Source organism: Trifolium pratense, linkage group LG2 (assembly GCF_020283565.1).
Source record: "Trifolium pratense cultivar HEN17-A07 linkage group LG2, ARS_RC_1.1, whole genome shotgun sequence".
Classification (NCBI taxonomy): Eukaryota; Viridiplantae; Streptophyta; class Magnoliopsida; order Fabales; family Fabaceae; genus Trifolium; species Trifolium pratense.
The window spans coordinates 41451480-41475406 of NC_060060.1; the positions used below are offsets into that span (position 1 = coordinate 41451480).

The following is a 23927-nucleotide window of genomic DNA, read 5'->3' on the forward strand; positions in this document are numbered from 1 at the left end:
CTCAAGTAGATCAGTAGTCACATTTTAAAAACGTTACTATTAATTAATTTGGCCCGGCCAAATGCTTAACCAAATGACACCATATTCTTATTTTTTATGAAAAAATTAAAAATGACACTATATTCTATTTTCAAATAATGTCAATAACTCAGTGACATGAAAAAGGGAAGGAAAAAGACAATACAAGCAAAAGGGAAGCAAAGCAATAAATAAAAAAAGAACATATACTACGTCTTAAATTTGATGATGTTATTATATCTTGACAATGATTTTTCAGTTTTTAACAATAGAAGCCGTAAATTCTTCTATAGGAAAGTTTGCTAAATTGTCAATTTTAGAATATCACCATCTTATCAAGATAAAACTTTATAATAATAATAATTGTGTCAATTGCAATGAAAATATAATAGGTAATTTCTTTGTAATATTAGTGGTTTTTTTATTTAAATAAATTTTATTCATATAATGAATATTGATAATTGTCATTTTAGGGTTTGTTTGATTTAATGAAGTAGGCTTTGTTTAATTTAATAAAGTAGAAAATATCAACTTAATGAAGGGAATGAGAGAGAAGGAGGGATGTTGTACTGTCTTATTATTTCATTTGTGGGGATTTTTTTACGGATATTTCATTTGTGCGATTGTTTCTAGTCTAATGTGATTATTTCTCAGACTCTCCTAATAATCCAACGGTCACTATAAAGCTAATGAGTAGATAAAAAAAAGTGATCGAAAAATTGTAGAGAAGACTTTCTAACAATGATAGTCAGACGATGTGTCTCATTGATGATACGTGCCACAACCGTGCAAGTATAAGTGGGCGAATAGTGAGCTGACACTTGAAGGAAAATGTATTAAGATAAATGAGTGAACTCGTACTTAAAGCGAGGATTGATAAACAATATGAGTGAGATAACTCAGAAACTCAATTCTTTAAATTTTAAATAAAGACAGTGTCCAACTCGACTTTTCAAATTTTCTTGACCTAACTTTTTTTATACTATTTAGAACCAAACATGGAACATACTTTTATTTGGTATATAGAGGAAATTACATTATCATCATAAACTCACACATACAAGTGAGAGAGTCGGAGTTCAAACTTCAATCATGAAATCCAGCCTAACAATTTTAACAATTTTTATCAGTTGAGCTAGGACTTATGAACAACATCAAACATAATTAAATGCAAACATAATTAACTTTTATTCTCATATGAATTTTTTAGCAAATTCATGAGAATATTTATGACCATTAGGGAGTAATGTTGTGAACTTGGGTAGGCAATTTTGTCACTATTATGAGTAGAAGAAGACTAATCCATTGGAATTTGAACATAATTACTAAGATTAGTCACTATTCAATGAACCCACAAATTAGTTGTTGACTAATGTTGAATTGAATCATTTTTTGTCCCACAAAACGTTGGGATGTCAATTCCTTCTTTCACCAAATTCACAATTGAACAAATTTTGTGAATCTTTACCACACCACTCCATCACTAATTACCTCACCGTCTCTCTAATCACCCTAATTAATCTAATTTTTTAAATTAATTTAATAATCAAAAGACGATGAAAAAAAAGCACCTTTTTTGTACTATTAAACCTCCATTTTATTTTATTTTATTTTATTTTATTTTATTTATATGATCATATAAAAATGAAAATTAAAAAAAAAAACCCTTTTTTAATATTTGAGTCTATGTGCCAATGGGTTGGTTAATCAAAATCAATTCTTGACACTTGTTTGTTAACTAAACTGAACTCTCTTTCAATCCAAGTTTTCAAATTTTTCTCTTTTTTCTTCATAATCATACTTGTTTGGTTCTTTTTTCACTTTCTCATAATCATTTAAACTTCACTTTCTCACTTTCTTTTTTCTTTCATTTCTTTCTTGCTGCAAAATTAAGAACCTTTCATCTCAACTAGTTCTTTGTAGCTTATATGAGTTTCTTGGAAATTTTTGTTTGAATTTTCTTGGAAGTGAAGTAAAAAAGGAACAATAGATGTGAAAAAAAGCACTGGGAAATAAAAAAGATGAAATTTTTAGCTTCATTTTTGGTTCTATATTTGTTTTCAATTCTTTCTCTTGGAGATTCTGATATTCTACCCCCAAATGAAGGTATTTCAGATCTCAATTATTCATTTTGATTTCAAGTACTATTTTTTCTGTGTGAAAATGGTGAATGTGTAATTGATTTTGCTTTTTATGGACATTTATTAGGTTTGTTTATAGTTCTTTATGTTTTGGTTACTCAAATGGGGTATGATAAAAATGAAGCATTTATTTGCATTGATTTTGATACTTTTTTTTGTTGTTTTTGTTAGTTTGGGCACTTACAAGCTTTAAAGAATCAATCTATGAAGACCCAAATCTAGCTTTATCAAATTGGAATATGTTGGAATCAGATCTTTGTAACTGGTTTGGTGTCACATGCACTATGGCTAAAGATCATGTTATCAAGCTAAATATTTCAGGTTCATCATTGAGGGGTTTTCTTGCAAGAGAATTAGGACAAATCACCTATTTGCAAGAATTGTATGTTCATTTTTTTTTTCTTATCATTGTTTGTGATTACTGTGTTTTTTTGGTTCTGAGATATCATGGTTGATGTTAATGTTTGTTTTTTGATTTTGTAGAATTTTGCATGGGAACAATCTAATAGGAACAATACCTAAAGAATTGTGTGTGTTGAAATCTCTCAAGGTGTTGGATTTGGGAATGAATCAGTTAACGGGACCGATTCCTTCAGAGATTGGAAATTTAACTCAACTTGTGAACATGTAAAAGAAATTCAATATTGTATATCTTTTACTGAATACTATATTGGAAATTATTGACTTATTCAACTTAATTTGCATTTTTGTAGAAATCTTCAGTCCAATGGGTTGACTGGTAGATTACCTTCTGAGTTTGGAAATTTGAGATACCTTCAAGAAGTTCGACTCGATAGGAATAGGCTTCAAGGACCTGTTCCTGCTAGTGGCACTTTCAACTTTGCTTCAAATATGCATGGGATGTGAGTTTCAATTTTATAATATCATGGTTACTGTTTCGTTGAATTTTACTGTTTACTTATAATTGTGTTCTTTAAATGGATCTGGCATTATGATTTTCAGTGTATTCAGTAGTCTTTTAATATACAATAGGATTTTAAACTCAGTATTGAGTATAAAATGTCAAGTTATTACTCTAATCAAAGTTTGGATTCTGTTAATCTATCTCTCATAGTTTTTATAATTTCTCCAGGTATACATCAACCGAAAATGCAACTGGCTTCTGTCGATCGCCTCAGTTAAAAATAGCAGATTTTTCATATAATTTTTTAGTTGGTAGTATACCAAAATGCCTGGAGTTTCTTCCAAGGTAATTTTTCCGATTCCCGTGTGATATTGGCATTCACACAATGCTTTTTCTACCATACTTAGAAAGCGTATATACATATTCTGTCAAACAGGTCAAGCTTTCAAGGGAACTGCCTCCAGAGCAATGATCTAAACCAGCGTCCTTCCATACAATGTGGTGGTGCTTCACCTGCCAAGAGTCAGCCAGTAAGGGACCACCAAATAGCTGATCATGTACGCAAGCCTCACAGATCATCGAAACCTACTTGGCTTTTGGCTCTAGAAATAGTAGCAGGAACTATGGTCGGTTCTCTCTTTCTGATTGCTACTCTTGCTGCTGTCCAGAGATGCAACAACAAATCATCCATCATTATTCCTTGGAAAAAATCTGCCAGCCAGAAAGATCACACTACAGTATATATAGGTTCAGTTTCTATGTTTTCTACTTTCTATTCGTGTCGAATAGTTTGCAATATCTGTTTTGAACATAAAAATTGGATTGCAGACCCGGATATGTTAAAGGACGTGAGAAGGTATAGCAGACAAGAGCTTGAAGAGGCCTGCGAAGACTTCAGCAACATCATTGGGTCCTCACCGGACAGTGTGGTCTACAAGGGAACCATGAAAGGCGGACCTGAGATTGCTGTAATTTCCCTCTGCATCAAGGAGGAACATTGGACAGGATATTTGGAACTCTACTTTCAGAGAGAGGTAAATGGAAATATTTCAATGCTTACCGTGCAATATAGCTGTCAATGGTAAATGGAACTTTACGATATATTAATTTATGCTATTATTATTTTATTGCCATTCAGGTGGCAGAATTGGCACGGTTAAATCATGAGAATTCTGGAAAACTGCTTGGATATTGTAAAGAGAGCAATCCGTTTTCAAGGATGTTGGTTTTCGACTATGCTTCCAATGGGACACTTCACGAGCACCTACATTGTTGTAAGCAAGTTTCTTAATATGTGTGTGTATTTGAAGTTTTAAACAAATGTTTCAGTTCCTTCAACGTGCAATTTTGACTGCAGATGAAGAAGGATGCCAGTTCTCTTGGACACGGCGTATGAAAATTGTCATAGGAATTGCTCGTGGACTCAAATATTTGCACACAGAAGTTGAACCTCCATTCACTATCTCAGAGCTTAATTCTAGTGCTGTATACCTTACCGAAGAATTTTCCCCTAAGGTGCGCCCGCTATTTGGTTCAATGCATAAAACTCATAAATTATGATTTAGAAATAGAGAAACAAACACCTATGTTTATATGCTATGTGTTTGTTCTGTTGGAAACTGAAAATCTAGCTTAAGATTCTCATTATCATGAACCTAAATATGATGCAGTTGGTTGATTTTGAAAGTTGGAAGACAATTCTTGAAAGATCAGAAAAGAATTCTGGTACTATTAGCAGCCAAGGTGCTGTTTGTGTTCTTCCAAACTCCCTCGAGGCACGTCATCATGATACCAAAGGAAACGTACACGCTTTTGGAGTACTTCTACTAGAGATAATCAGCGGGCGACAGCCATACTGTAAGGAAAAAGGATACTTGGTGGATTGGGTAAGCAAATTTCTCAAGGTTATATTTCTAAAAGTATAATTTAGTCAATGTTTGGATCCACGTTCAACTCAATATTTTCGCTTCACGATGTGAATTGCCCATGGTTTTATGAAGCTCTAAATTGTGGCTTCTATATAATCGTGCATTCACATTGTGAAAGTGGAATTTTCCAAACACTGAAAGATTACTTTTTTACAATGCCCTATTTGTTAAATGTATGCATGTGCTGCAGGCTAAAGACTATCTTGAAAAGCCAGAAGTAATGTCACATTTGGTGAATCCAGAATTGAAAAATTTCAGAGATGATGACCTCAAAGTGATATGCGAGGTGATAACTCTTTGCATCAATCCTGATACAACTGCACGTCCATCTATGCGAGAAATATGCAGCATGCTGGAGAGCAGAATCGACACATCAGTAAGTGTGGATCTCAAGTCATCATCTTTGGCATGGGCTGAACTTGCTCTTTTATCATAGTAATAATATAGGCAAACTCAAAACTAACAAATCTACATTAAAGCATAGATATACACAAGCCATATTTTTCCTCTTCAATTTTATTTCTATTGTAAATAAATGATTGCTCAAAAAGGGTACTATGTGTTAGGCTCAAGTACAACAAAGTCTCATTGTATAGCACTAGCCTACTTGTAGAACTTCAGAAATTGTTAAATAGAAGAAGATTGTATTGGACAAGTGTTTTTTTTTTTTTTTCTTCCTTTTATGCACTATATTGAGCACTGTGATATATTTTCAAAGAGACATAAAAATGAGTATATAAGAAATGCTTTTACATGAAATCCTCTTCCAAATGAAACTAAAAAAAATCCAAACTAATAACCAAGTGGTTTGATTGGCAACTTGGCACAGTAATAACCTATAAATAATGCTTACTTAATCTTGAAACTAAACCAAGATCAATAGAAAAACTAAACAATGACAGAGTTTAAGGAATAATGATGCATTATATTATAATGATGATAACAATACATGACATTTTTGGATTAGTTGTTTGTTGAATCCAAGCTAAAAACAGTAACAGGATGGCCCTCAAAACCTTGAAACAAGCAGTTAGGAATTAATAACTGTGAAGGAGAGAGAGGTGAGATTAAAGGGAGCACTCAGATGGCTCGCGCTTTCACAATGTCGAAGCTCATCTCACTTGGATCAGTTGCTTGCAGTTCAACTTGAATGCCATCCAACTCCCTCTTGAATCTATCCTTGGAACTTGCATACACCATCTTCATCCTCACCCTTGAAATTTCTGGTGACCTGCACTCCAAAAGTAGAAATAGTATATATCATCGAACAACATATTAGCTGGTTTGAGTTAAAGGTTAAAAGTGGTAAAGGACCGAGGTTCAAATCTGATGAAAGAGAAAATACTGATAAAACAACTTTACATATTATGAAGGGAAAAAACTAATGAAATGCGGTTTTGTATGTCTAGTTAGTAGTAATACCATGCAATGAAGTAGATCTTGCTTTTCTGGCAGTTCTCTGAAGTTGTGAAATCAAAATCAAAGACGGCATAACGACACTCATCAGCTGGCAAACAGGCCTGAAAAGCCTCATAGGATTCCGTCGGATCCCCTATTTTGTCAATCACGACTTGTTGTTCCTCAATTTTGAACACAATGAATCGATAACTCCTCTTCGCTTTTAGCTCCTGGAACTTCAGTTTGCAATCATCGTGCACAGCCATTCCGGACGCTGCATTTGCCTGCACCATAATTATTTTCCCTCATCTAATTAAATATTCGTTAGTTTATTGGTTCTTCACCTTCCTAATCCTATCATAATTAATTCACATCCCTAACTTTTTATGCCTGTCTTCAAAAGGGACGTATGTAATGTAAGACACATAACCTTTGTATATTGATGTAGACAGACAGGTCCTTGAGACTAAAATATAATAGTAGATGTAGCCACAAATTCATAAACATTAAGTTGTGGGGGGAAATATTCAAATACATAATGTTGTTGAGGTAATATTCATATAATATACATAAAATATCATTAATTGGATGATGGCATGGTTGTTAATTACTTGTTGGTTTTCAAGACATATATATCAGTTCCTACATTCATTAAATAATTGATGTATCTGGCTTATAATATTAGTTATTTTTAAATAAATTTAAATAGTCAATTATTTCTTATAAAAAGGATGAAACATGCAAAGTTAGATTGTGGAAGAGGGTACGTAAGAAGAACATGTATAATGCATTATTAATGGCAAAAGAAAAAGAAGAAATACCATTTTGGCAGCAATGAGGAAGAAGCGCCCTATGAAATGTGAATGAAAGAGAGGGGAGGTTCAAGGGAGTAATAGAGAATGGAAAATGAAAAATGGGAGCTAACAGATGCAATAAAAATTATGGAGAGAAATAACAAATAATGATCCTTATTTTTTGGAGCCAACCAGAGGTGGAACTTTGTTTATAGTGTGTGGTTAGAGAATACAAACTAGGTGAGAAACTCATGGGATTCAGATCTATTGTATCCACGTTCATTTCAATTGACATCTTCCAAATTAGACTAATTAGTTCAAACCTTAATTACTATTTCTTCTATTCACAAAGAATGAAACAAAAACTTATAAGCCTATATATATCATAGTTTTGTTTACATATCACCTTAAACTCGATTCACATTTAAAGAATGAAACAAAAATATTTATCTAAAAATTGGTACATTCAATTTTATAAAAGTTAAAGATATTATTTTAACAGTGTGTTGTGACAAACTCTTTTATGCCCCCACAATGCGTCCTAGACCCCTCAAACATATCATTGAAAAATCAAAACTAGTAGTGTTTTTCTTAAATAAGATTGATTGATCCCAAAAAAAATATAAGATTGATTAGAGATAGATGTATATGGTCGAATAATAGAGTCAGATTCACAAATATCCATGTGAAACGTACGAGGATTTTGGCTTGTTCTTATTGTTTTGGCTTTTTGATCAGTTATATATTCCATTCCATGCATGAGTGGCTGTGTTAGACATGCTCAGCTAAGGTGATTAAGACCCAAATACTATAATTCGGATTGTGGGCCGTACCCGACAAATGAATGGGCTTTGCTTAAGCCTAAAAGTCAACTTTTGTAGAACAGTCATCACACGTAATCCATGACGTTTAATACGGCCAAATATAATAACGAAACATTGACCAAAAACTTTAAAAAATTACTACTACTGTAAAAGATAAGTTTAGATAATGGTTCCAATTAACAACAACAATATACTACTTTTTTGTCCCATACTTTTGTGCAACTCATGATGATAAACTTAATCTTGAATTTTATTCAATTTATAAGTATATTAACCTTTTAGTCAAAATAAAAAATTGATAATGTGTGTTGTTTTGTATTTACATGTAGTTCTAAATTAAATTAATTAATCATTTTATTTAAAATTCTAACCTCAAATATGGTGTATCATTCGCGCTAGTATTATAGTCTTTTCCATAGATTTCATCCACCAAAAACAATGTTATACAAGTTGTATTAAACACTAAGTAAATACTAAATAGTTGTGTTGACTAGAACTCAAAATTTGGTTCACAATGATGTACTATTTGACATGCATGCATGTCACCATATATATAAAAGACAAGAGAAGATAAAGACCTGAATTAACAACAATATATAGTACTTTTTTGTTCCGTATACCTTTGTTCAACCAACGCATACAATTTTTTCTCTGTTTTTTCCTAACCCTTTCAAAAGTTTTTCTTTGTTGTTTATTATGTATCTAATGGTATTATTATGTGTCGTATATTAGGTAGTAGATGTCAAACATTTCAGTCGTTTTCTAATTGAGTAATGCCTGAATGAATATGAATGAATATATGACTTTAATAGAAAATCGTGAGTGGTGATTGGCGCTGAACTTGGTAGGGAGGACCGTGGTTCGATCCCCTGCAACTGCGATCGGGAGGGGGCTGGAACCACTTGATGCCAGAACTGACCCCCGAACTAGATTCAACTGGTGGTGAAAAACCAAAAAAAAAAAAAAAAACGTGAGTGGGGGCGTTCTACATCAATAGAAGAAATTATGAAAGCATCAAATAATAAAGCACCAAAACCCGAATTGTGGGTACGTTCATTCCCAACCCATGTTAGTAGACATAGTCAAATCCCCCCCCCCCCCCCCCCCAAAAAAAAAAATAGAGATAGTAAGCTGACAAATTAAAAAAATTAAGAAGATTAAAAGAGGTCAATTTTGTATTGAGTTTTTTTTTATTTTTAAAAAATAAAATACACAAATTATAAAATTACTACATCTGGTCCTTATATAAAAGAGTTCAGCTTTTAGATATATTTAAAAATGAATGTATTTAGTCTATAATATGGTCTAGATACATCAATTTTTCAATATATTAAAAAAATGAATTTTTTCTTATATTAAAAACCGAAAGAATTATTTTACTATATTAGATTCTTTATCTAGTTTCTTGTTAGCATTTTAATAATTTTGTTTATGGTTAATTATCAAACTTAAGTTTGCTTTAAGCCCACGTAAATAAGGACCCACCACCACACAAAAAAATAGGACCCACCGCCACCAAAAAACACAAGCAGCATCACGTTAAACCTACCAAAGTCAAAACCGAATCCCACCATTGGATGGATCAAAATTCAAAATCCAGATTCATCCATAAACCATAGACAAAGACGTAACCATTTATTTACTACTAATTTAAACAAAAACGTTTGGCGCTACGCTACGCAAACCAATTACAAATACAATCACAATTCAAATCAAATCAAAAAATTCAAATCTAATTCTCATCAATGGCGAAACTATTATCATTAGCTTGTTTTCGAAACGAAGGATGGCACAATCTCTCTGCACGATCTCACTATCCTTCGATGCCTTCTTTCCCCAAAAGCGAGCCTGGTACTCCCAGTACATCCGTCGTCGAGCCATCGACGATGATCACCGCACTATTCTCCGTTCATGGAATGACTTGTTCGGCTTGCGCTGGATCTGTAGAGAAAGGTATCAAACGACTTCATGGAATTCAGGAAGCAGTTGTGGATGTTCTCAACAACCGTGCTCGTGTCATCTTTCATCCTTCTTTTGTTAACGTAACTAACTTTCCTTTCTCTCCGTTAACTAATTGTTTTAGATTTTTAGTATTTTTATTTTGACGCTTGATTTTCGCTATTCACATGTTGATTGATATAAATAGTAGTTGCATTGGTTCAAAAAAAAAAAAAAAAAAATAGTAGTTGCATTAGTTTTTCATTTTTTTATATACCTAATTAGTTAGATTAGTTAGCTGTTCTTTTTACGGTCAAACAAATATACTTCCGTTCCATCCCATAATGAGTGAGTCGGTTGACTGTTTCACATATGTCAATGCATAATTTTGACATTAATGTATTTAATTGTATAATAATAAAAATTATAAAAAATTATTGATATTTTGAAAATACTCATCAAGATGAATCTATCAACATCTTATATATTAATAGTTACTTTTATGTATTAGTAGAAAAATATGGTAAAAAAAAAATATGTGTAAATAGTGCACAATAGTCGACTGACTCACTTATTGCGAGACAGAGAGAGTATATATTTGCCTTACTACAATTCCAAAAAGAAAATAAACACACTCTTTAGTGCTACAAAATTATCATGCATGCAAACTGTTTAGTATCTCTTGTTAAGTCATATTTATGAATGATTTCTTGCTATAATGATTTTTTGAGTTACTTTTGCTATAATGTTTAAAACATCATAACTTAAAATTTGATTTATAAGTCTTTATTTGGTACATAATTTGATTTATAAGTCTAAAATTTTGTTACTTTTTACTCTGAATTTTTGAAGTTTAAGAACAATATTGAGGGTCTTTTTGAATTGACTTATTTTTTAGCTTATGTAAAATACTTTAAACAAAAGATAAGCTTATCAACTTATTTCTTAGCTTATGTAAAATAGTTTATGCAAAAAATAAGCTTTCATGTATTATTCATAAGCTTGTCAAATTAGTCTATGAAAAAATAGCTTACGAAGATAAACATGTGTTATTTTAGCATTGACTAAAAAACCTTACAATCCAAACTACACTATATTTTGTTAGTTTCATTTGCTTTCAAAAATCAAACTAAATCTAACAATTACACTCCCTAGATATTCTCTTCTTTTTTTTTTGTTAAGCCTTTGATTTTCGTGAGAGAGGCTCTGATAATCTGAACTTTGATTGAGATGTAAGTAAAATATTACTAAGAATTATTCTACTCAAGATCGAACTCGAATTCTTTCAAATAATTTGTTATTTAGTAAAGTTTATTAACTACTCCGAGTTCAACCACTATAATTAGTTTTTTGGTGAAATTCATTAACCATTTAAGCTAAATCACTTGTATAAACATCCCCTATAAAGTTATATATATAGCCATAATACTATTAAATGTTTTTGTATTTAATTTTGATTTTTATAGGAGGAAGCTATCTGTGAGGCAATTGAAGACGCTGGATTTGAAGCGGCACTACTAACAAACATAACAAACGAGAACACTATTCAAGTATGCCGCATACAAATAAAAGGAATGACATGCACATCATGTTCCACCACCGTTGAATCAACTCTAAAAGCCCTCTCCGGCGTCCTCCAAGCTCAAGTAGCTTTAGCAACAGAAGAAGCTCAAGTTCAGTACAATCCAAACACTATAACCCACACTCAAATCCTAGAAGCCATAGATGAAGCTGGTTTTGAAGCCACACTCATTAGTTCAAATGAAGACTTAAGCAAAATAGACCTCCATGTTGAAGGTGATCTCACTGATCATTTGATGATTCAACTCATTGAAGATTCTCTTAAATCACTCCCTGGTGTTTTAGAATTACAAAAGAATCTTGAACTTAGTAAAATTTCACTTTCTTATAAAGCTGATTTAACTGGGCCAAGAGATTTTATTAATGTTATTCATGAAACTAGTAATGGAAATTTGAAAGCCAAAATATTTCCTGGTGAAGGTGGAAGAAGAGATGCTCATAGAAATAAAGAAATTAAAAGCTATTATAAATCTTTTTTATGGAGTTTGGTTTTTACTGTTCCAGTTTTTCTTACTTCCATGGTGTTTATGTATATACCTGGAATAAAAGATTTATTGGATTCAAAAGTTGTGAAAATGCTTACTATTGGAGAGGTTATTCGTTGGGTGCTTTCAACGCCGGTGCAGTTTGTTTTCGGGTGGCGATTTTATGTTGGTTCTTATAAATCATTGCGTCGTGGTTCTGCGAATATGGATGTTTTGATAGCATTGGGAACAAATGCAGCTTATTTTTATTCTGTTTATTCTGTTTTGAGAGCTGCTACTTCTAAGGTTTTTGAGGGTACTGACTTTTTTGAGACTAGTGCTATGCTTATTTCGTTTATTTTGCTTGGGAAGTATCTTGAGATTTTGGCTAAAGGTAAGACATCGAATGCGATTGCGAAGTTAATGAATTTGACACCTGATACTGCTATATTGTTGAGTTTGGATGGTGAAGGGAATGTTGTTGGGGAGGAAGAAATTGATAGTAGGTTGGTTCAGAAGAATGATGTGATTAAGATTATTCCAGGTGCCAAAGTTGCTTCTGATGGGCTTGTTGTTTGGGGACAGAGTCATGTGAATGAGAGTATGATAACTGGTGAGGCACGCCCTGTGTCGAAGAGGAAAGGTGATACTGTTATTGGTGGAACTTTGAATGAGAATGGTGTTTTGCATGTTAAGGCAACAAAAGTTGGATCAGAAAGTGCTCTTTCGCAGATTGTTCGACTTGTTGAGTCAGCTCAGATGGCTAAAGCTCCAGTGCAGAAGTTTGCTGATCGCATTTCCAAATTCTTTGTGCCTTTGGTAATTACTCCATCCATTCCCTTTTAACTGTCATTATTTGGTAGAAGAATTTTGTTTTTATTTATTCGTTGTTTTCAAAGTTAAATGCAACATTAACCTATAAGACATATAAGTGTAATCTAGCACGATATCTTTACTACTTGAAGTTTAAAGTGATATATGTCTTTTATCTCTTTGTAGGTGATTTTGATCTCATTCTCAACCTGGCTTGCCTGGTTTTTAGCTGGAAAGTATCATGCTTACCCGAAATCATGGATACCGTCTTCCATGGACAGCTTTGAGCTTGCTTTGCAGTTTGGAATATCTGTCATGGTTATTGCCTGCCCTTGTGCTTTGGGTTTAGCCACACCTACTGCTGTTATGGTTGGCACTGGTGTCGGTGCATCTCAGGGTGTATTGATCAAAGGGGGGCAAGCTTTGGAAAGTGCACATAAGGTCAGCTATTGTCTTTAGAATTAGATTACCTCCTCGAATTCTGGATTAAAATTGAACAATGACTATCATTTCTGATAAATAGCAAGTTCAATGTCAAATATGTTTAGGACAAGAGTTATAATGTTTATACCATGTTCACTTGATATGAAGAATTGGTGTTTGCTATGCTGTATGAAAGGAATTAATAGTGTTCTTGGATATCAATATGCTCATTCTATCTCTCACAACTTTAAAATGGATAAACTGTTCCTTGATTACATGTTGCAGCATAACAAGATTATCTATATAAAGAATTCATGTTTGGTTTTATTTTTATGCAGATTTGGAATTACATTTGAATATGTTTATGACTTTCTTTTAGGTAAATTGCATTGTTTTTGACAAGACGGGGACTCTCACTATTGGGAAGCCGGTAATAGTAAATACAAAACTATTGACAAAAATGGTGCTCCGGGAATTCTATGAACTTGTGGCTGCAGCTGAGGTAAGCACATGCCCCCCATATCCTTGTAAATGCCTTTGAGACATTATGGCTTTGGGGTCGATCCCAGCCTCAGTAATAGTTATAGAAAACAGTTGTTTTCCAGTTAAGTTTTTCAGTTATTATGATAACTCCAATTTAATGTGTCAATTGCTCAAGTTATTTTACCATTCATGAATTATAGGTGTATATGCATGTCATAAATGATTTCAATTAATCATTAGTATAATGTGCCTATCTCAGGTTAACAGTGAGCATCCACTAGCTAAGGCTGTTGTTGAGTATGCAAAAAAATTTAAAGATGAAGAGAACCCTTCTTGGCCTGAAGCACGAGATTTTGTTTCCGTTACTGGACATGGAGTGAAGGCCATCGTTCGTAACAAGGAAATAATGGTGGGTAATAAAAGCTTGATGACCGACCATAATATTGCAATTCCAATTGTTGCCGAAGAACTACTTGCCGAAGCTGAAAATATGGCTCAAACAGGAATTTTAGTATCTATAAATGGAGAAGTAGCTGGGGTTTTAGCAATATCCGATCCATTGAAACCAGGTGCTCAAGAAGTCATTTCTATTCTCAAGTCTATGAAAATTAGGAGCATCATGGTGACTGGGGACAACTGGGGAACTGCTAATTCCATTGCCAGGGAAGTTGGAATTGAAGATGTTATTGCTGAAGCCAAACCAGATCAGAAAGCAGATAAAGTGAAAAACTTGCAGGTACTATAAAATATTGTGATGCTTATATTGATTCTAAACAGGTTTACACAATAGGTATATACACAAGTCTGACTGCAAGTTTAAAATGGCTATGCCTATCCAATCTAATCTTATCTCAGCTTAACTAAGTTTGAGCGAGTCTCAGTTTCTATGTTGTATCGACACTTCAAATTAAAGGTGTGTCCGGATATCGACGTGTCAGTGTTGTATCCGGTGTTTATGTCTATGTCCGTGATTCATAACTCACTTTCACAGCAGCTGTATGTAGTTGCACTGTTTTAGAGAATTAGAGAAATGTATTACATTTAGTAACACTAACATATATAAATTTTCTTTCCTTTTCAGGCTTCTGGGTACACAGTGGCTATGGTGGGGGATGGCATCAATGATTCGCCTGCACTAGTAGCAGCGGACGTGGGAATGGCAATAGGTGCTGGCACAGACATTGCTATTGAGGCAGCTGATATTGTACTGATGAAGAGCAACTTAGAGGATGTCATAACTGCCATTGATCTTTCCAGAAAAACATTTACTCGTATACGCCTCAATTATGTTTGGGCTTTGGGTTATAATTTGCTTGGAATTCCAATAGCAGCTGGAGTTCTTTTCCCTTCCACAGGCTTTCGATTGCCACCTTGGATTGCTGGAGCTGCTATGGCTGCCTCTTCTGTCAGTGTCGTTTGCTGTTCTCTATTGTTGAAATATTACAAGAGACCCAAGAAGCTGAACAGCCTTGACATAGGAACCATAACGATTGAGACATCAAGCGACCCTTTGATCATTCATGACGATTGAAGAGAGTTTTGATTTAGCTATTCTATTATGTGCAGCTCGGCGTGTTGAGGGCTAGCAGCATTATAGATGTGTGAATCTCTCAGATATGTGAGGGTTCCATTTCATTGGAAGAGAAAAAGACTAAAGAAATGGAAATGATCCCCCTCATTTTAGTTTATGTTTTGCAAGTAGATATGTTTGATGTAGATTTTTTAAACAATAATCTGTGTATAGAAATGGAAATGTTTCTTTTGTCTTCACAATTCTAGTTTACCATCCTCCTAAATATCTTTATCATCGTCATCATCATCATTGGAGGTAGAGAAAGTTGTTTGGATTATTAATTAAAAATGACCTAGTAACTCAATAATTTGGTACGCTTTCTACCACTGCACACACAAAGCAACAACAAGAAGTTGCGGCTACCATGGAAGGGGACTTGAGAAGCAAACAATGTAGGCCATTGAATAAAGATCAGCATTGGATCTTAAAGCATCTGTGCTACAAAGCTTGGTACAGAGCAAATGATCACTGGCTTTCTTCTCCCCAGTGGCGAAGCCAGGATTATTATAGTCTGGGCAAAATTTCACATGTGATATAATATATAAATAGTCAAATAAAAAATCTTAGCTTTTTCCTAAACTAACTCCTAAAAATCTCAGTTTGTCCTAAACTAACCGCTAAAAATACCAACAATTTTGACCAGAGCTCAGGCAACTGCCCAGGCTTGCTGGGCCTTAGAACCGCCCCGGCTTCTCCCATCATTTTTGGGTATGCATGACTACCAAATGGTCATGAGCATGATTGGACCTACCTTGTTAGTAAAAATTGGTTTTCCTTCTTGGCCAGACTTTACTTACCTCCTAGTCAAAATCTGAATTATCGGGACCCCTTTCCCTGGAACCAGAGGGTTAAACAAAAATTGGTTTCTCTTTGTTGCATTAGACTGCAGCTAGGTGACTGTTCTATTGGACTAAATAAATACTCGTTTATTTATACAAGTTCTGGTGTATTTTAGTCCATACAAAATTATCTTGTGTGTTATAGACCACATATTTGTGTACTATCATGATTCTTTACGTAACATGCGAACTAAAGGGTGGTTCGCTACTTACCGTGCGAATTGTGCATATGCTTGAACTGAGGGCATGACATATGCAAACATTAGAGTTGGGTAAAAAAAAATGTGATTCACTACTTAACTGAATTCGCTACCTAAGTAACAAGAAGGTAAAATTGGAAAAACGGCGGGCGTCCGAAAAGTAGCAGTAGCGCAAAAAGAAATTCTCATAAACCTAAAGTAGAATGGGCCGTGTAGGTAATTTGAGTTATACCAGCCCAAGTTTAACCCATAATTTAAAAGTCTTGGCACTTTTTTTCTTTTGGTACTAAAAGTCTTGTCACTTTTAATAATGCTTATGACACTGTTTATTTATTAATAAAAATGCTAATGACATATGATTTATTCGTTGACAATACGCTAATGACATTGTTTTTTTTTAAAAAAAAAAAGGCATGCTAATGACATTGTTAAATTAATCACGAATGCGATAATATAAAATAAGCAGAGTCGTTCCTAAATATTTCAAATTGTTAGTTAGTGATATATGATGATGGTACGGGACTAACAAAACAAATATTTGTCTCAATGGAAAGTGGGAACTACCAAAAGAAACCTTGAACGCAAAGTAACATATATGTGCTTCTAATCTATTAGCAAGAGGAATAATAACAAACATTTTTTATTTTAACAACAAACAAGTTAATTCCACCCGCATGTAGCATGATGGTTTAAGAAACAAATAGAGAATAATTTAAATACCTTAGTAATTAAGTCTATTCTTACGTTTATATAATGTGATGTCTGTATCAACGAGTTAAACTTACGGTAAAAATAAAATAGTAATTAAGTTATTCTAATAATTACGGAGTAGCTCAACAAAAAAAAAAGTTATTATAATCAATATATATGCCGTCCTCATTTTATTTTATTATAAAGTTGTTGTCTCACTTTAAAAAGTCAAATTCACCCTTAATCATATTGAACAATGAAATATTAGTTAGATATACAATACAAAATGTAATTTCTGTCTTTTGCACGCAAGGTATATAAACTAATGCGAATGAAATTCAGTTATAATACATTAAAAAAAAAAAAAAAAACAGTTATAAGTAAATACTTAATTCAACTCCTATTAAAAAAAAAATTGAAGGAGCTCCTATTAAAATTATTATTAACTCATGTAGTTGAATAATTATAATTTTTTCCGTAGATAGATGGTGTTAGAATCAGAGATATACAAATAGGAAAAGAGAAAGGGACGGCTAGGGTTTTAATAGAATATCATTGCATTGCTTAATATTACAAAAAGGTTACTAGAGAATATATAATAAAATCTAATGGACTCTAAACTAGCAGGCCCAATAACATAGACTATTATTTTATTATCTAACAGATGACATAACAAGTCATTCAAAATTCGGACACATAAAGTGGAGAGACGAGATTCGAACCCGAGTCATAATGTTCGACCTAACAATTTTAATATTTCTATCAGTTGAGCTAAAATTTATAGACATTAAATAATCATTTTTAATTGTGAATAAATCATATTTTTAAATATGATTAACAGAATGTCAAACAGGTGTACAAAAATTGAATGTTAATGTATCTTGTTAGTTAATATAATTAATTAACAAAGGTCATTAGGAATAAAATAAGGTTACCATCAACTAATTGATTCAAGTGGTAATGGGTTCGATTAAGCATGTGGTCATGAGTTTGATTTCTGGCTCATGCGTAAGGAGAAAATTCGGTTGGAAGGGGAGAATCCCCTTGTGCGCCCCACAGGTTCTCCGGCGGAGATTAACCATCGCTAATGACGGTGAAAGTTTTGTACCAATGGTAACAAAAGAAAGGAATAAAATAAGGTTAGGGAAATATACACTACACCACTACGTTAGGAATCAAAGAATATATGCACTATACATCATATATCATATAAAGTTAAAAGGCTTGAATTGAAAGTATATAGTACTAATCAATTATATTTTGAAAAAATGATAGGTAAAAAGTTTGAGGGTTGGGAATGTATAAATGGTGGGTTGCAGTGCTGTGGGAACTTGTCACCGGAGCCACACTATCCGTCGATAACGAGGTATCTGAAAGGAACGTCACCGGCGGTGGAAGGATCGGAGGCAGTCATAACTGTTGTTTTCTGTGTTATGGGAATGACTTGTGCTGCCTGTGCTGGATCTATTGAGAAAGCCATAAAACGTTTACCTGGAATTAGAGGCTATGGTTGATGTCTTGAATGATAAAGCACAAGTTCAATATTATCCCTCTATAGTTAACGTGAGTATATATTCAATCTCAAACATTATTTTTATTTAGTTGTTTTATAATAACTTTTACTATTATCATGCTTCTTTTCTTAATTGCTTGCCTTTTCATAATTGCATATAGATAAACTATTTTTTTTGTTAAATAAACATGTTTTTTTTTTTGACAAACTTAAATTAATCATGCTTTAGGACGTTTAGTTTGTGAGTTCCATAATGGTGATTAATTTTTAATAACTTATTTTGTGTTTTTAGGGGGTAAGAGAGACTTTGCTAACTATATATTATTGAAGTGAGTGGTAGGGTAGGAGCACTCACATTTGAGGCTACTTTGCTAACATCTACTCTTTTATTGAGTTAAATTTGTACTATTTTGTCTCTTGAACTTAGCTCAGTTGGTAGGGACATCACACTATTATATGTGCAAGAGCTCGGGTTCAAACCCGGGACACTTCACTTATTCACCTTTAAGGTGGATTTTTTAGTCACTAGACTACTTGACAAAAAAAAATGTACTATTTTAGAAACTGACCCTACATAAACTAAAGTGATGATATTATCCATATAATTTCACATGAGTATTAAAAAAGTGTTAAAATAACAGTTTCTAACACAATTCAAATTAATGAATTATAAGCCAAAACTTTTTTGGGCAAGAGTTTACCAACTTAATTAGCTAGGTTTGAGCCATGCATGTAATATAGTATTCTTGCATCAGTTAATAAGGAAGCTGAAGAGGCGAGCATGTATATTAAAAAAGGGTCATGCTAACCGGTACCCCCCGGGGCACTGGTTAAGAAAACCAAAAAAAGAAAGTTTTGAATAGAAAATAACACTGTTTAAACTTTTGAGAAATTGACTGCACAAACTTCAATGCCAAATTACTATATTTGCTCCCTTAACCAGTGCAACGGGGGCACTGTTTAGCATTTTCCATTAAAAAATAACATTCTTCTTTCTTTTTCAATTTTCAGATTCTAGGCTAAAAGTTCTATTAAAAATATATGATTCATTCAATTCTACGCGGCCTTTCAATAAACTCCCTCCTTTCCCTTTTGAGTACTATTTTTTTAAGGTCAATTCTTTGGTACATTTATTTGTATATGTACCGGTACATATATTATAATTATCCACTTTAGAAGTATAACGATACATATCCGAATAAGATGTGTACCGGAGTGTTTAACTTCTTTTAATTTGTTTTCTTTAATTTGTTATTTCGCTAATTTTAGTTAATGGCTGTCATTGTCACCTTATTAATGATATGATATGATATGCTCCACTCTATTCCTTTCCTACACACACCCAATGCAATTTCAGATATCACTTTTCATATAATATATCACTTTTCTAACAGCATTTTCCATAATATATTACTAATGCCAACCAATAATTGGCATGTAAAACAGGAAGAGAAGATACGTGAAGCCATTGAAGATGCTGGTTTTGAGGCCAAATCCATGGGAGAAAGTTCCAACAGCACGTCGCTTCAAATATGTCGAGTACACATAGGCGGCATGACTTGTACGTCTTGCTCCACCAGCGTAGAATCATCTCTTCAATCTCTTCGAGGGGTGCAAATAGCGCAAGTAGCATTAGCAACCGAAGAAGCAGAAATCCATTACAATCCCAATATCATAAGCTATAATCAACTAATGGAAGCTATAGTAGACACAGGTTTTAAACCTGTACTAATAAGCAAAGGAGAACACATTAGCAAAGTTGAACTTAAAATTGATGGCATAAAAAATGAACAATCAATGAATATCATTGAACAATCTCTTAGGAGACTCCAAGGTGTTGAAACCATAGAAACATATCAAGATATTAATAACATTGTCTTAACTTATAAACCTTATATTACAGGACCAAGAACCTTCATTGAGGTCATTGAATCTACAGGATCAGGGTGTTTTAGAGCTGTGATATTTGCAAATGATGGAGGAAGAAAAGCACATAAGCAAGAAGAAATTAATAGATACTTCAAATTATTAATTTGGAGTTTGGCTTTTACTATTCCTGTTTTTTTGACATCTATGGTTCTTATGTATATACCTGGAGTTAAACATATTTTAGAAATCAAAATTGTTAATATGCTGAGTATTGGATTGCTCATAAGGTGGGAATTTTCGACACCGGTACAGTTCATCATAGGAAGAAGATTCTATGTTGGAGCTTATAAAGCTTTGAGAAAAGGTTATGCTAACATGGATGTGTTGATAGCATTGGGAACAAATGCAGCTTATTTCTATTCTGTCTATGTTGTTGGAAGAGCTGCTTTTTCTTCGCATTTCAAAGGAAGTGATTTTTTCGAAACAAGTTCTATGCTAATTTCTTTTATTCTACTTGGTAAGTATTTAGAAGTTTTGGCTAAAGGGAAAACATCACAGGCAATTGCAAAGCTTATGGATTTGACACCTGATACAGCGATCTTATTAAGTCAAGATGATAAGGGAAATGTTATAGGTGAAAGAGAAATTGATAGTAGGTTGATACAGAAGAATGATGTGATCAAAGTTGTGCCGGGCGCAAAAGTAGCATCGGATGGATTTGTTGTTTGGGGACAAAGTCATGTGAATGAGAGTATGATAACTGGTGAGGCTAAGCCTGTTGCTAAGATTAAGGGTGATATGGTAATTGGTGGTACTGTGAATGAGAATGGTGTTTTGCATGTTAAGGTAACAAGGGTTGGATCAGAAAGTGCACTTTCTCAGATTGTTAGACTTGTTGAGTCTGCTCAGATGGCTAAGGCTCCTGTTCAGAAATTTGCAGATCAGATTTCTAAATACTTTGTTCCTATAGTGAGTCTAAATTTCTAAAACTACCTAGCTTTTTTTTTTTCTTTTCCGATGATTTTGCTCTTTAAGTGTGTGTTTGATTCTACAGTAATAAAAATCAATTGTTGAGACAAAAGCTCAAAACTCTAGCTTCAAGTTACATTTAAATCTGAAGACAACTTTGTGCTGTTTTTGCAGGTTATTGTCATATCGCTTTCAACATGGATTTCTTGGTTTATAGCTGGAAAGTTGTATACATATCCAAAATCATGGATACCAAAATCAATGAATAGTTTTGAGCTTGCACTTCAGTTTGGGATTTCAGTCATGGTGATAGCTTGTCCATGTGCTCTAGGCCTAGCCACTCCTACAGCTGTCATGGTTGGTACTGGAGTTGGTGCAACTCAAGGTGTGTTGATCAAAGGTGGTCAAGCATTAGAAAGTGCACACAAAGTGAGTGAATAACATTGGTATAATTTCATGCATAAGTGTTCTCTCATATTCTATGAAGCACGGACACCGGACACGACACAGACACCGATAACAATTTGAAAAAATGACATAATTCAATGTAATTATAATTGTCAGTGTCGTGTCAGTGTCTGACACTGGGACACACCTAATCCGAGGAGTGTCCGTGATTCTTAGCTCATATTGCCATTTCCACAACAGGAAGTTCACTTTGCTACTTAAAATTTTGCAGGTGAATTGCATTGTGTTTGATAAGACAGGAACTCTCACTGTTGGAAAGCCATTGGTTGTAACCACAAAAATCTTCAATAATATGTCGGTTAAAGATTTCTATGAATTTGTTGTTGCAGCAGAGGCAAGCCTTCTTCTATTGATCATTGAATAAACTATCAATCACATTAGTCGATTTGTTTCTCAAATGTGTATCACGTTATTCATTCTTGGTAACTATTTGAATATCTGAAATAACATTATTATTCAATTATTGCTATATCTACATAATTAGGTAAATAGTGAACATCCAATAGCAAAGGCCATTGTTGAGCATGCCAAAAATATTACACGAGATGAACAAAATCATTCATGGCCAGAAGCAAAAGAATTTGTGTCTGTTGCAGGACATGGAGTGAAGGCCTTAGTTCAAAACAAGCAAATAATGGTTGGGAATAAAAAACTGATGCTAGATCATAACATAGTTATTTCAGTAGAAGCTGAAGAAATACTAGCAGAAGCCGAAAGCATGGCTCAAACCGGGATTTTAGTATCATTGGATGGAGAAGTTGTTGGTGTTCTTGCTGTGTCTGATCCATTGAAACCTGATGCAAAAGAAGTTATATCTATTCTTAAATCTATGAAAATAAGAAGCATAATGGTGACAGGTGATAATTGGGGAACCGCAAATTCTATAGCTAGACAAGCCGGTATTGAAACTGTCATGGCAGAGGCTCAACCTGAGACTAAAGCTACCAAAGTAAAAGAATTGCAGGTACAATATATCATGATCCCTAACTCCTTAATTAAACTTTGAAATTGTAGCATCAAACAATAATAGTGATTTGATTTACTTGCTTGCAGAGTTGTGGCTACACAGTAGCAATGGTTGGAGATGGAATAAACGACTCACCGGCACTAGTGGCAGCTGATGTTGGAATGGCAATAGGTGCTGGAACAGACATAGCTATTGAAGCAGCTGACATTGTTCTCATGAAGAGTAACTTGGAGGATATAATAACAGCCATTGACCTTGCAAAGAAAACTTTCTCTCGTATTCGTCTAAATTACATTTGGGCTCTTGGATACAATATTCTAGCAATTCCTGTTGCTGCTGGCATCCTTTATCCGTCTACTAAATTTCGGTTACCACCTTGGGTTGCCGGAGCTGCAATGGCGGCCTCTTCTATTAGTGTTGTTTGTTCCTCCCTCTTGTTAAAGAAATATAAGAGACCAACTAAGCTTAACAACTTGGAGATGAATGATATTCAGATTGAATGATCAACTTGTCAATTGTAAATGTAGTAACTAGTCTTGTAACAAAAACACTATAATATGTGTAATTATTGTAAATCATCATCCACAAGCATCCTTGTGTAGAATTTTATTAATCATATGCTCCACTTTCTTCCTACTCACATCCATTTCAATTTCACATAAAGTCTTTTATCCAATTTCTAACAGTATTATCCAATGTATTATCAATGCCAATAATTCACATATATTCACCATAACATTTTTTCTAAAAAATATATAGGATTTAATCTACATACAAAGAGTTTTTACACAGTCATAATTGTCAAATAATTAGAAATATTTAATTTTTATCGTAATCACTTCTAAAATCATACATAATTATACACATAATTAATGTGATGCACTTAGCAACCTCAGAAGTAGAAATCCAATACAACCTAAAAATCATCTTAACCCTAAAACTGAATATTCACAATCTGTTTCACAAGGATACATATTTGAATGTTACATGAATTGTTTGATACACGTCCACCCCATTGACACTTTATTACTAAATTTTAATCTGAGTAGTATAGAAGTGATGCCTGGGGTTTCGGTTGATTACACCACATTTTGAATTTATTTCATGTTTTCAGTTTTGATTTTGATTTCTTTTATGATGATTTGGTTGTTTTTTTAAATGCAGATATT

The 23927-nt window shown here is 33.5% G+C and overlaps 3 protein-coding genes and 1 pseudogene across 5 annotated transcripts; 3 read left to right on the top strand and 1 right to left on the bottom strand.

Annotated features, from left to right (window-relative positions):
• The first annotated feature begins 1459 nt into the window (after window positions 1-1459).
• On the top strand, window positions 1460-5607 carry LOC123908466 (probable LRR receptor-like serine/threonine-protein kinase At1g63430). 2 transcript variants are annotated; one of them, XM_045959111.1, is made up of 11 exons: window positions 1460-2124; window positions 2331-2541; window positions 2643-2786; window positions 2873-3022; window positions 3253-3369; window positions 3461-3771; window positions 3853-4058; window positions 4163-4298; window positions 4382-4539; window positions 4695-4910; window positions 5143-5607. In XM_045959111.1, exons 1-11 carry the CDS (start codon window positions 2040-2042, stop codon window positions 5386-5388), a joined length of 1980 nt encoding a protein of 659 aa, XP_045815067.1. In that variant the 5' UTR covers window positions 1460-2039; the 3' UTR covers window positions 5389-5607. The 2 variants fall into 2 exon arrangements, with proteins under 2 accessions (XP_045815067.1, XP_045815066.1); XM_045959110.1 differs by having other exon boundaries at window positions 1704-2124; window positions 3461-4058.
• A 39-nt stretch (window positions 5608-5646) lies between these two features.
• Window positions 5647-7231, bottom strand: LOC123908467 (actin-depolymerizing factor 7-like). 2 transcript variants are annotated; one of them, XM_045959114.1, is made up of 3 exons: window positions 7172-7231; window positions 6375-6634; window positions 5668-6183 (listed from the first exon to the last, which is right to left on the bottom strand). In XM_045959114.1, the coding sequence occupies exons 1-3, from the start codon at window positions 7172-7174 to the stop codon at window positions 6033-6035; spliced, it is 414 nt and encodes a 137-aa protein (XP_045815070.1). In that variant the 5' UTR covers window positions 7175-7231; the 3' UTR covers window positions 5668-6032. The 2 variants fall into 2 exon arrangements, with proteins under 2 accessions (XP_045815068.1, XP_045815070.1); XM_045959112.1 differs by lacking the exon at window positions 7172-7231 and having other exon boundaries at window positions 5647-6183; window positions 6375-6678.
• Window positions 7232-9399: 2168 nt separating this feature from the next.
• Window positions 9400-15443, top strand: LOC123908161 (probable copper-transporting ATPase HMA5). The gene is made up of 6 exons (XM_045958706.1): window positions 9400-10010; window positions 11373-12770; window positions 12951-13205; window positions 13567-13689; window positions 13930-14406; window positions 14752-15443. The coding sequence occupies exons 1-6, from the start codon at window positions 9714-9716 to the stop codon at window positions 15199-15201; spliced, it is 3000 nt and encodes a 999-aa protein (XP_045814662.1). The 5' UTR covers window positions 9400-9713; the 3' UTR covers window positions 15202-15443.
• Window positions 15444-18147: 2704 nt separating this feature from the next.
• On the top strand, window positions 18148-23394 carry LOC123909526 (annotated as a pseudogene).
• The last annotated feature ends 533 nt before the right edge of the window (window positions 23395-23927 follow it).

What these genes read in the sequence shown, in the direction of transcription:
- LOC123908466 (XM_045959110.1), top strand. Translation starts at nt 2,040, where the DNA reads ATGAAATTTTTAGCTTCATTTTTGGTTCTATATTTGTTTTCAATTCTT. An exon ending in TATTCTACCCCCAAATGAAG is followed by an intron (nt 2,125 to 2,330) that starts GTATTTCAGATC and finishes TGTTTTTGTTAG; the next exon opens with TTTGGGCACTTACAAGCTTT. An exon ending in AACTCTACTTTCAGAGAGAG is followed by an intron (nt 4,059 to 4,162) that starts GTAAATGGAAAT and finishes ATTGCCATTCAG; the next exon opens with GTGGCAGAATTGGCACGGTT.
- LOC123908467 (XM_045959112.1), bottom strand. Translation starts at nt 6,643, where the DNA reads ATGGTGCAGGCAAATGCAGCGTCCGGAATGGCTGTGCACGATGATTGC. An exon ending in AAGATCTACTTCATTGCATG is followed by an intron (nt 6,184 to 6,374) that starts GTATTACTACTA and finishes TTTGGAGTGCAG; the next exon opens with GTCACCAGAAATTTCAAGGG.
- LOC123908161 (XM_045958706.1), top strand. Translation starts at nt 9,714, where the DNA reads ATGGCGAAACTATTATCATTAGCTTGTTTTCGAAACGAAGGATGGCAC. An exon ending in CCAAATTCTTTGTGCCTTTG is followed by an intron (nt 12,771 to 12,950) that starts GTAATTACTCCA and finishes ATCTCTTTGTAG; the next exon opens with GTGATTTTGATCTCATTCTC. An exon ending in ATAAAGTGAAAAACTTGCAG is followed by an intron (nt 14,407 to 14,751) that starts GTACTATAAAAT and finishes TTTCCTTTTCAG; the next exon opens with GCTTCTGGGTACACAGTGGC.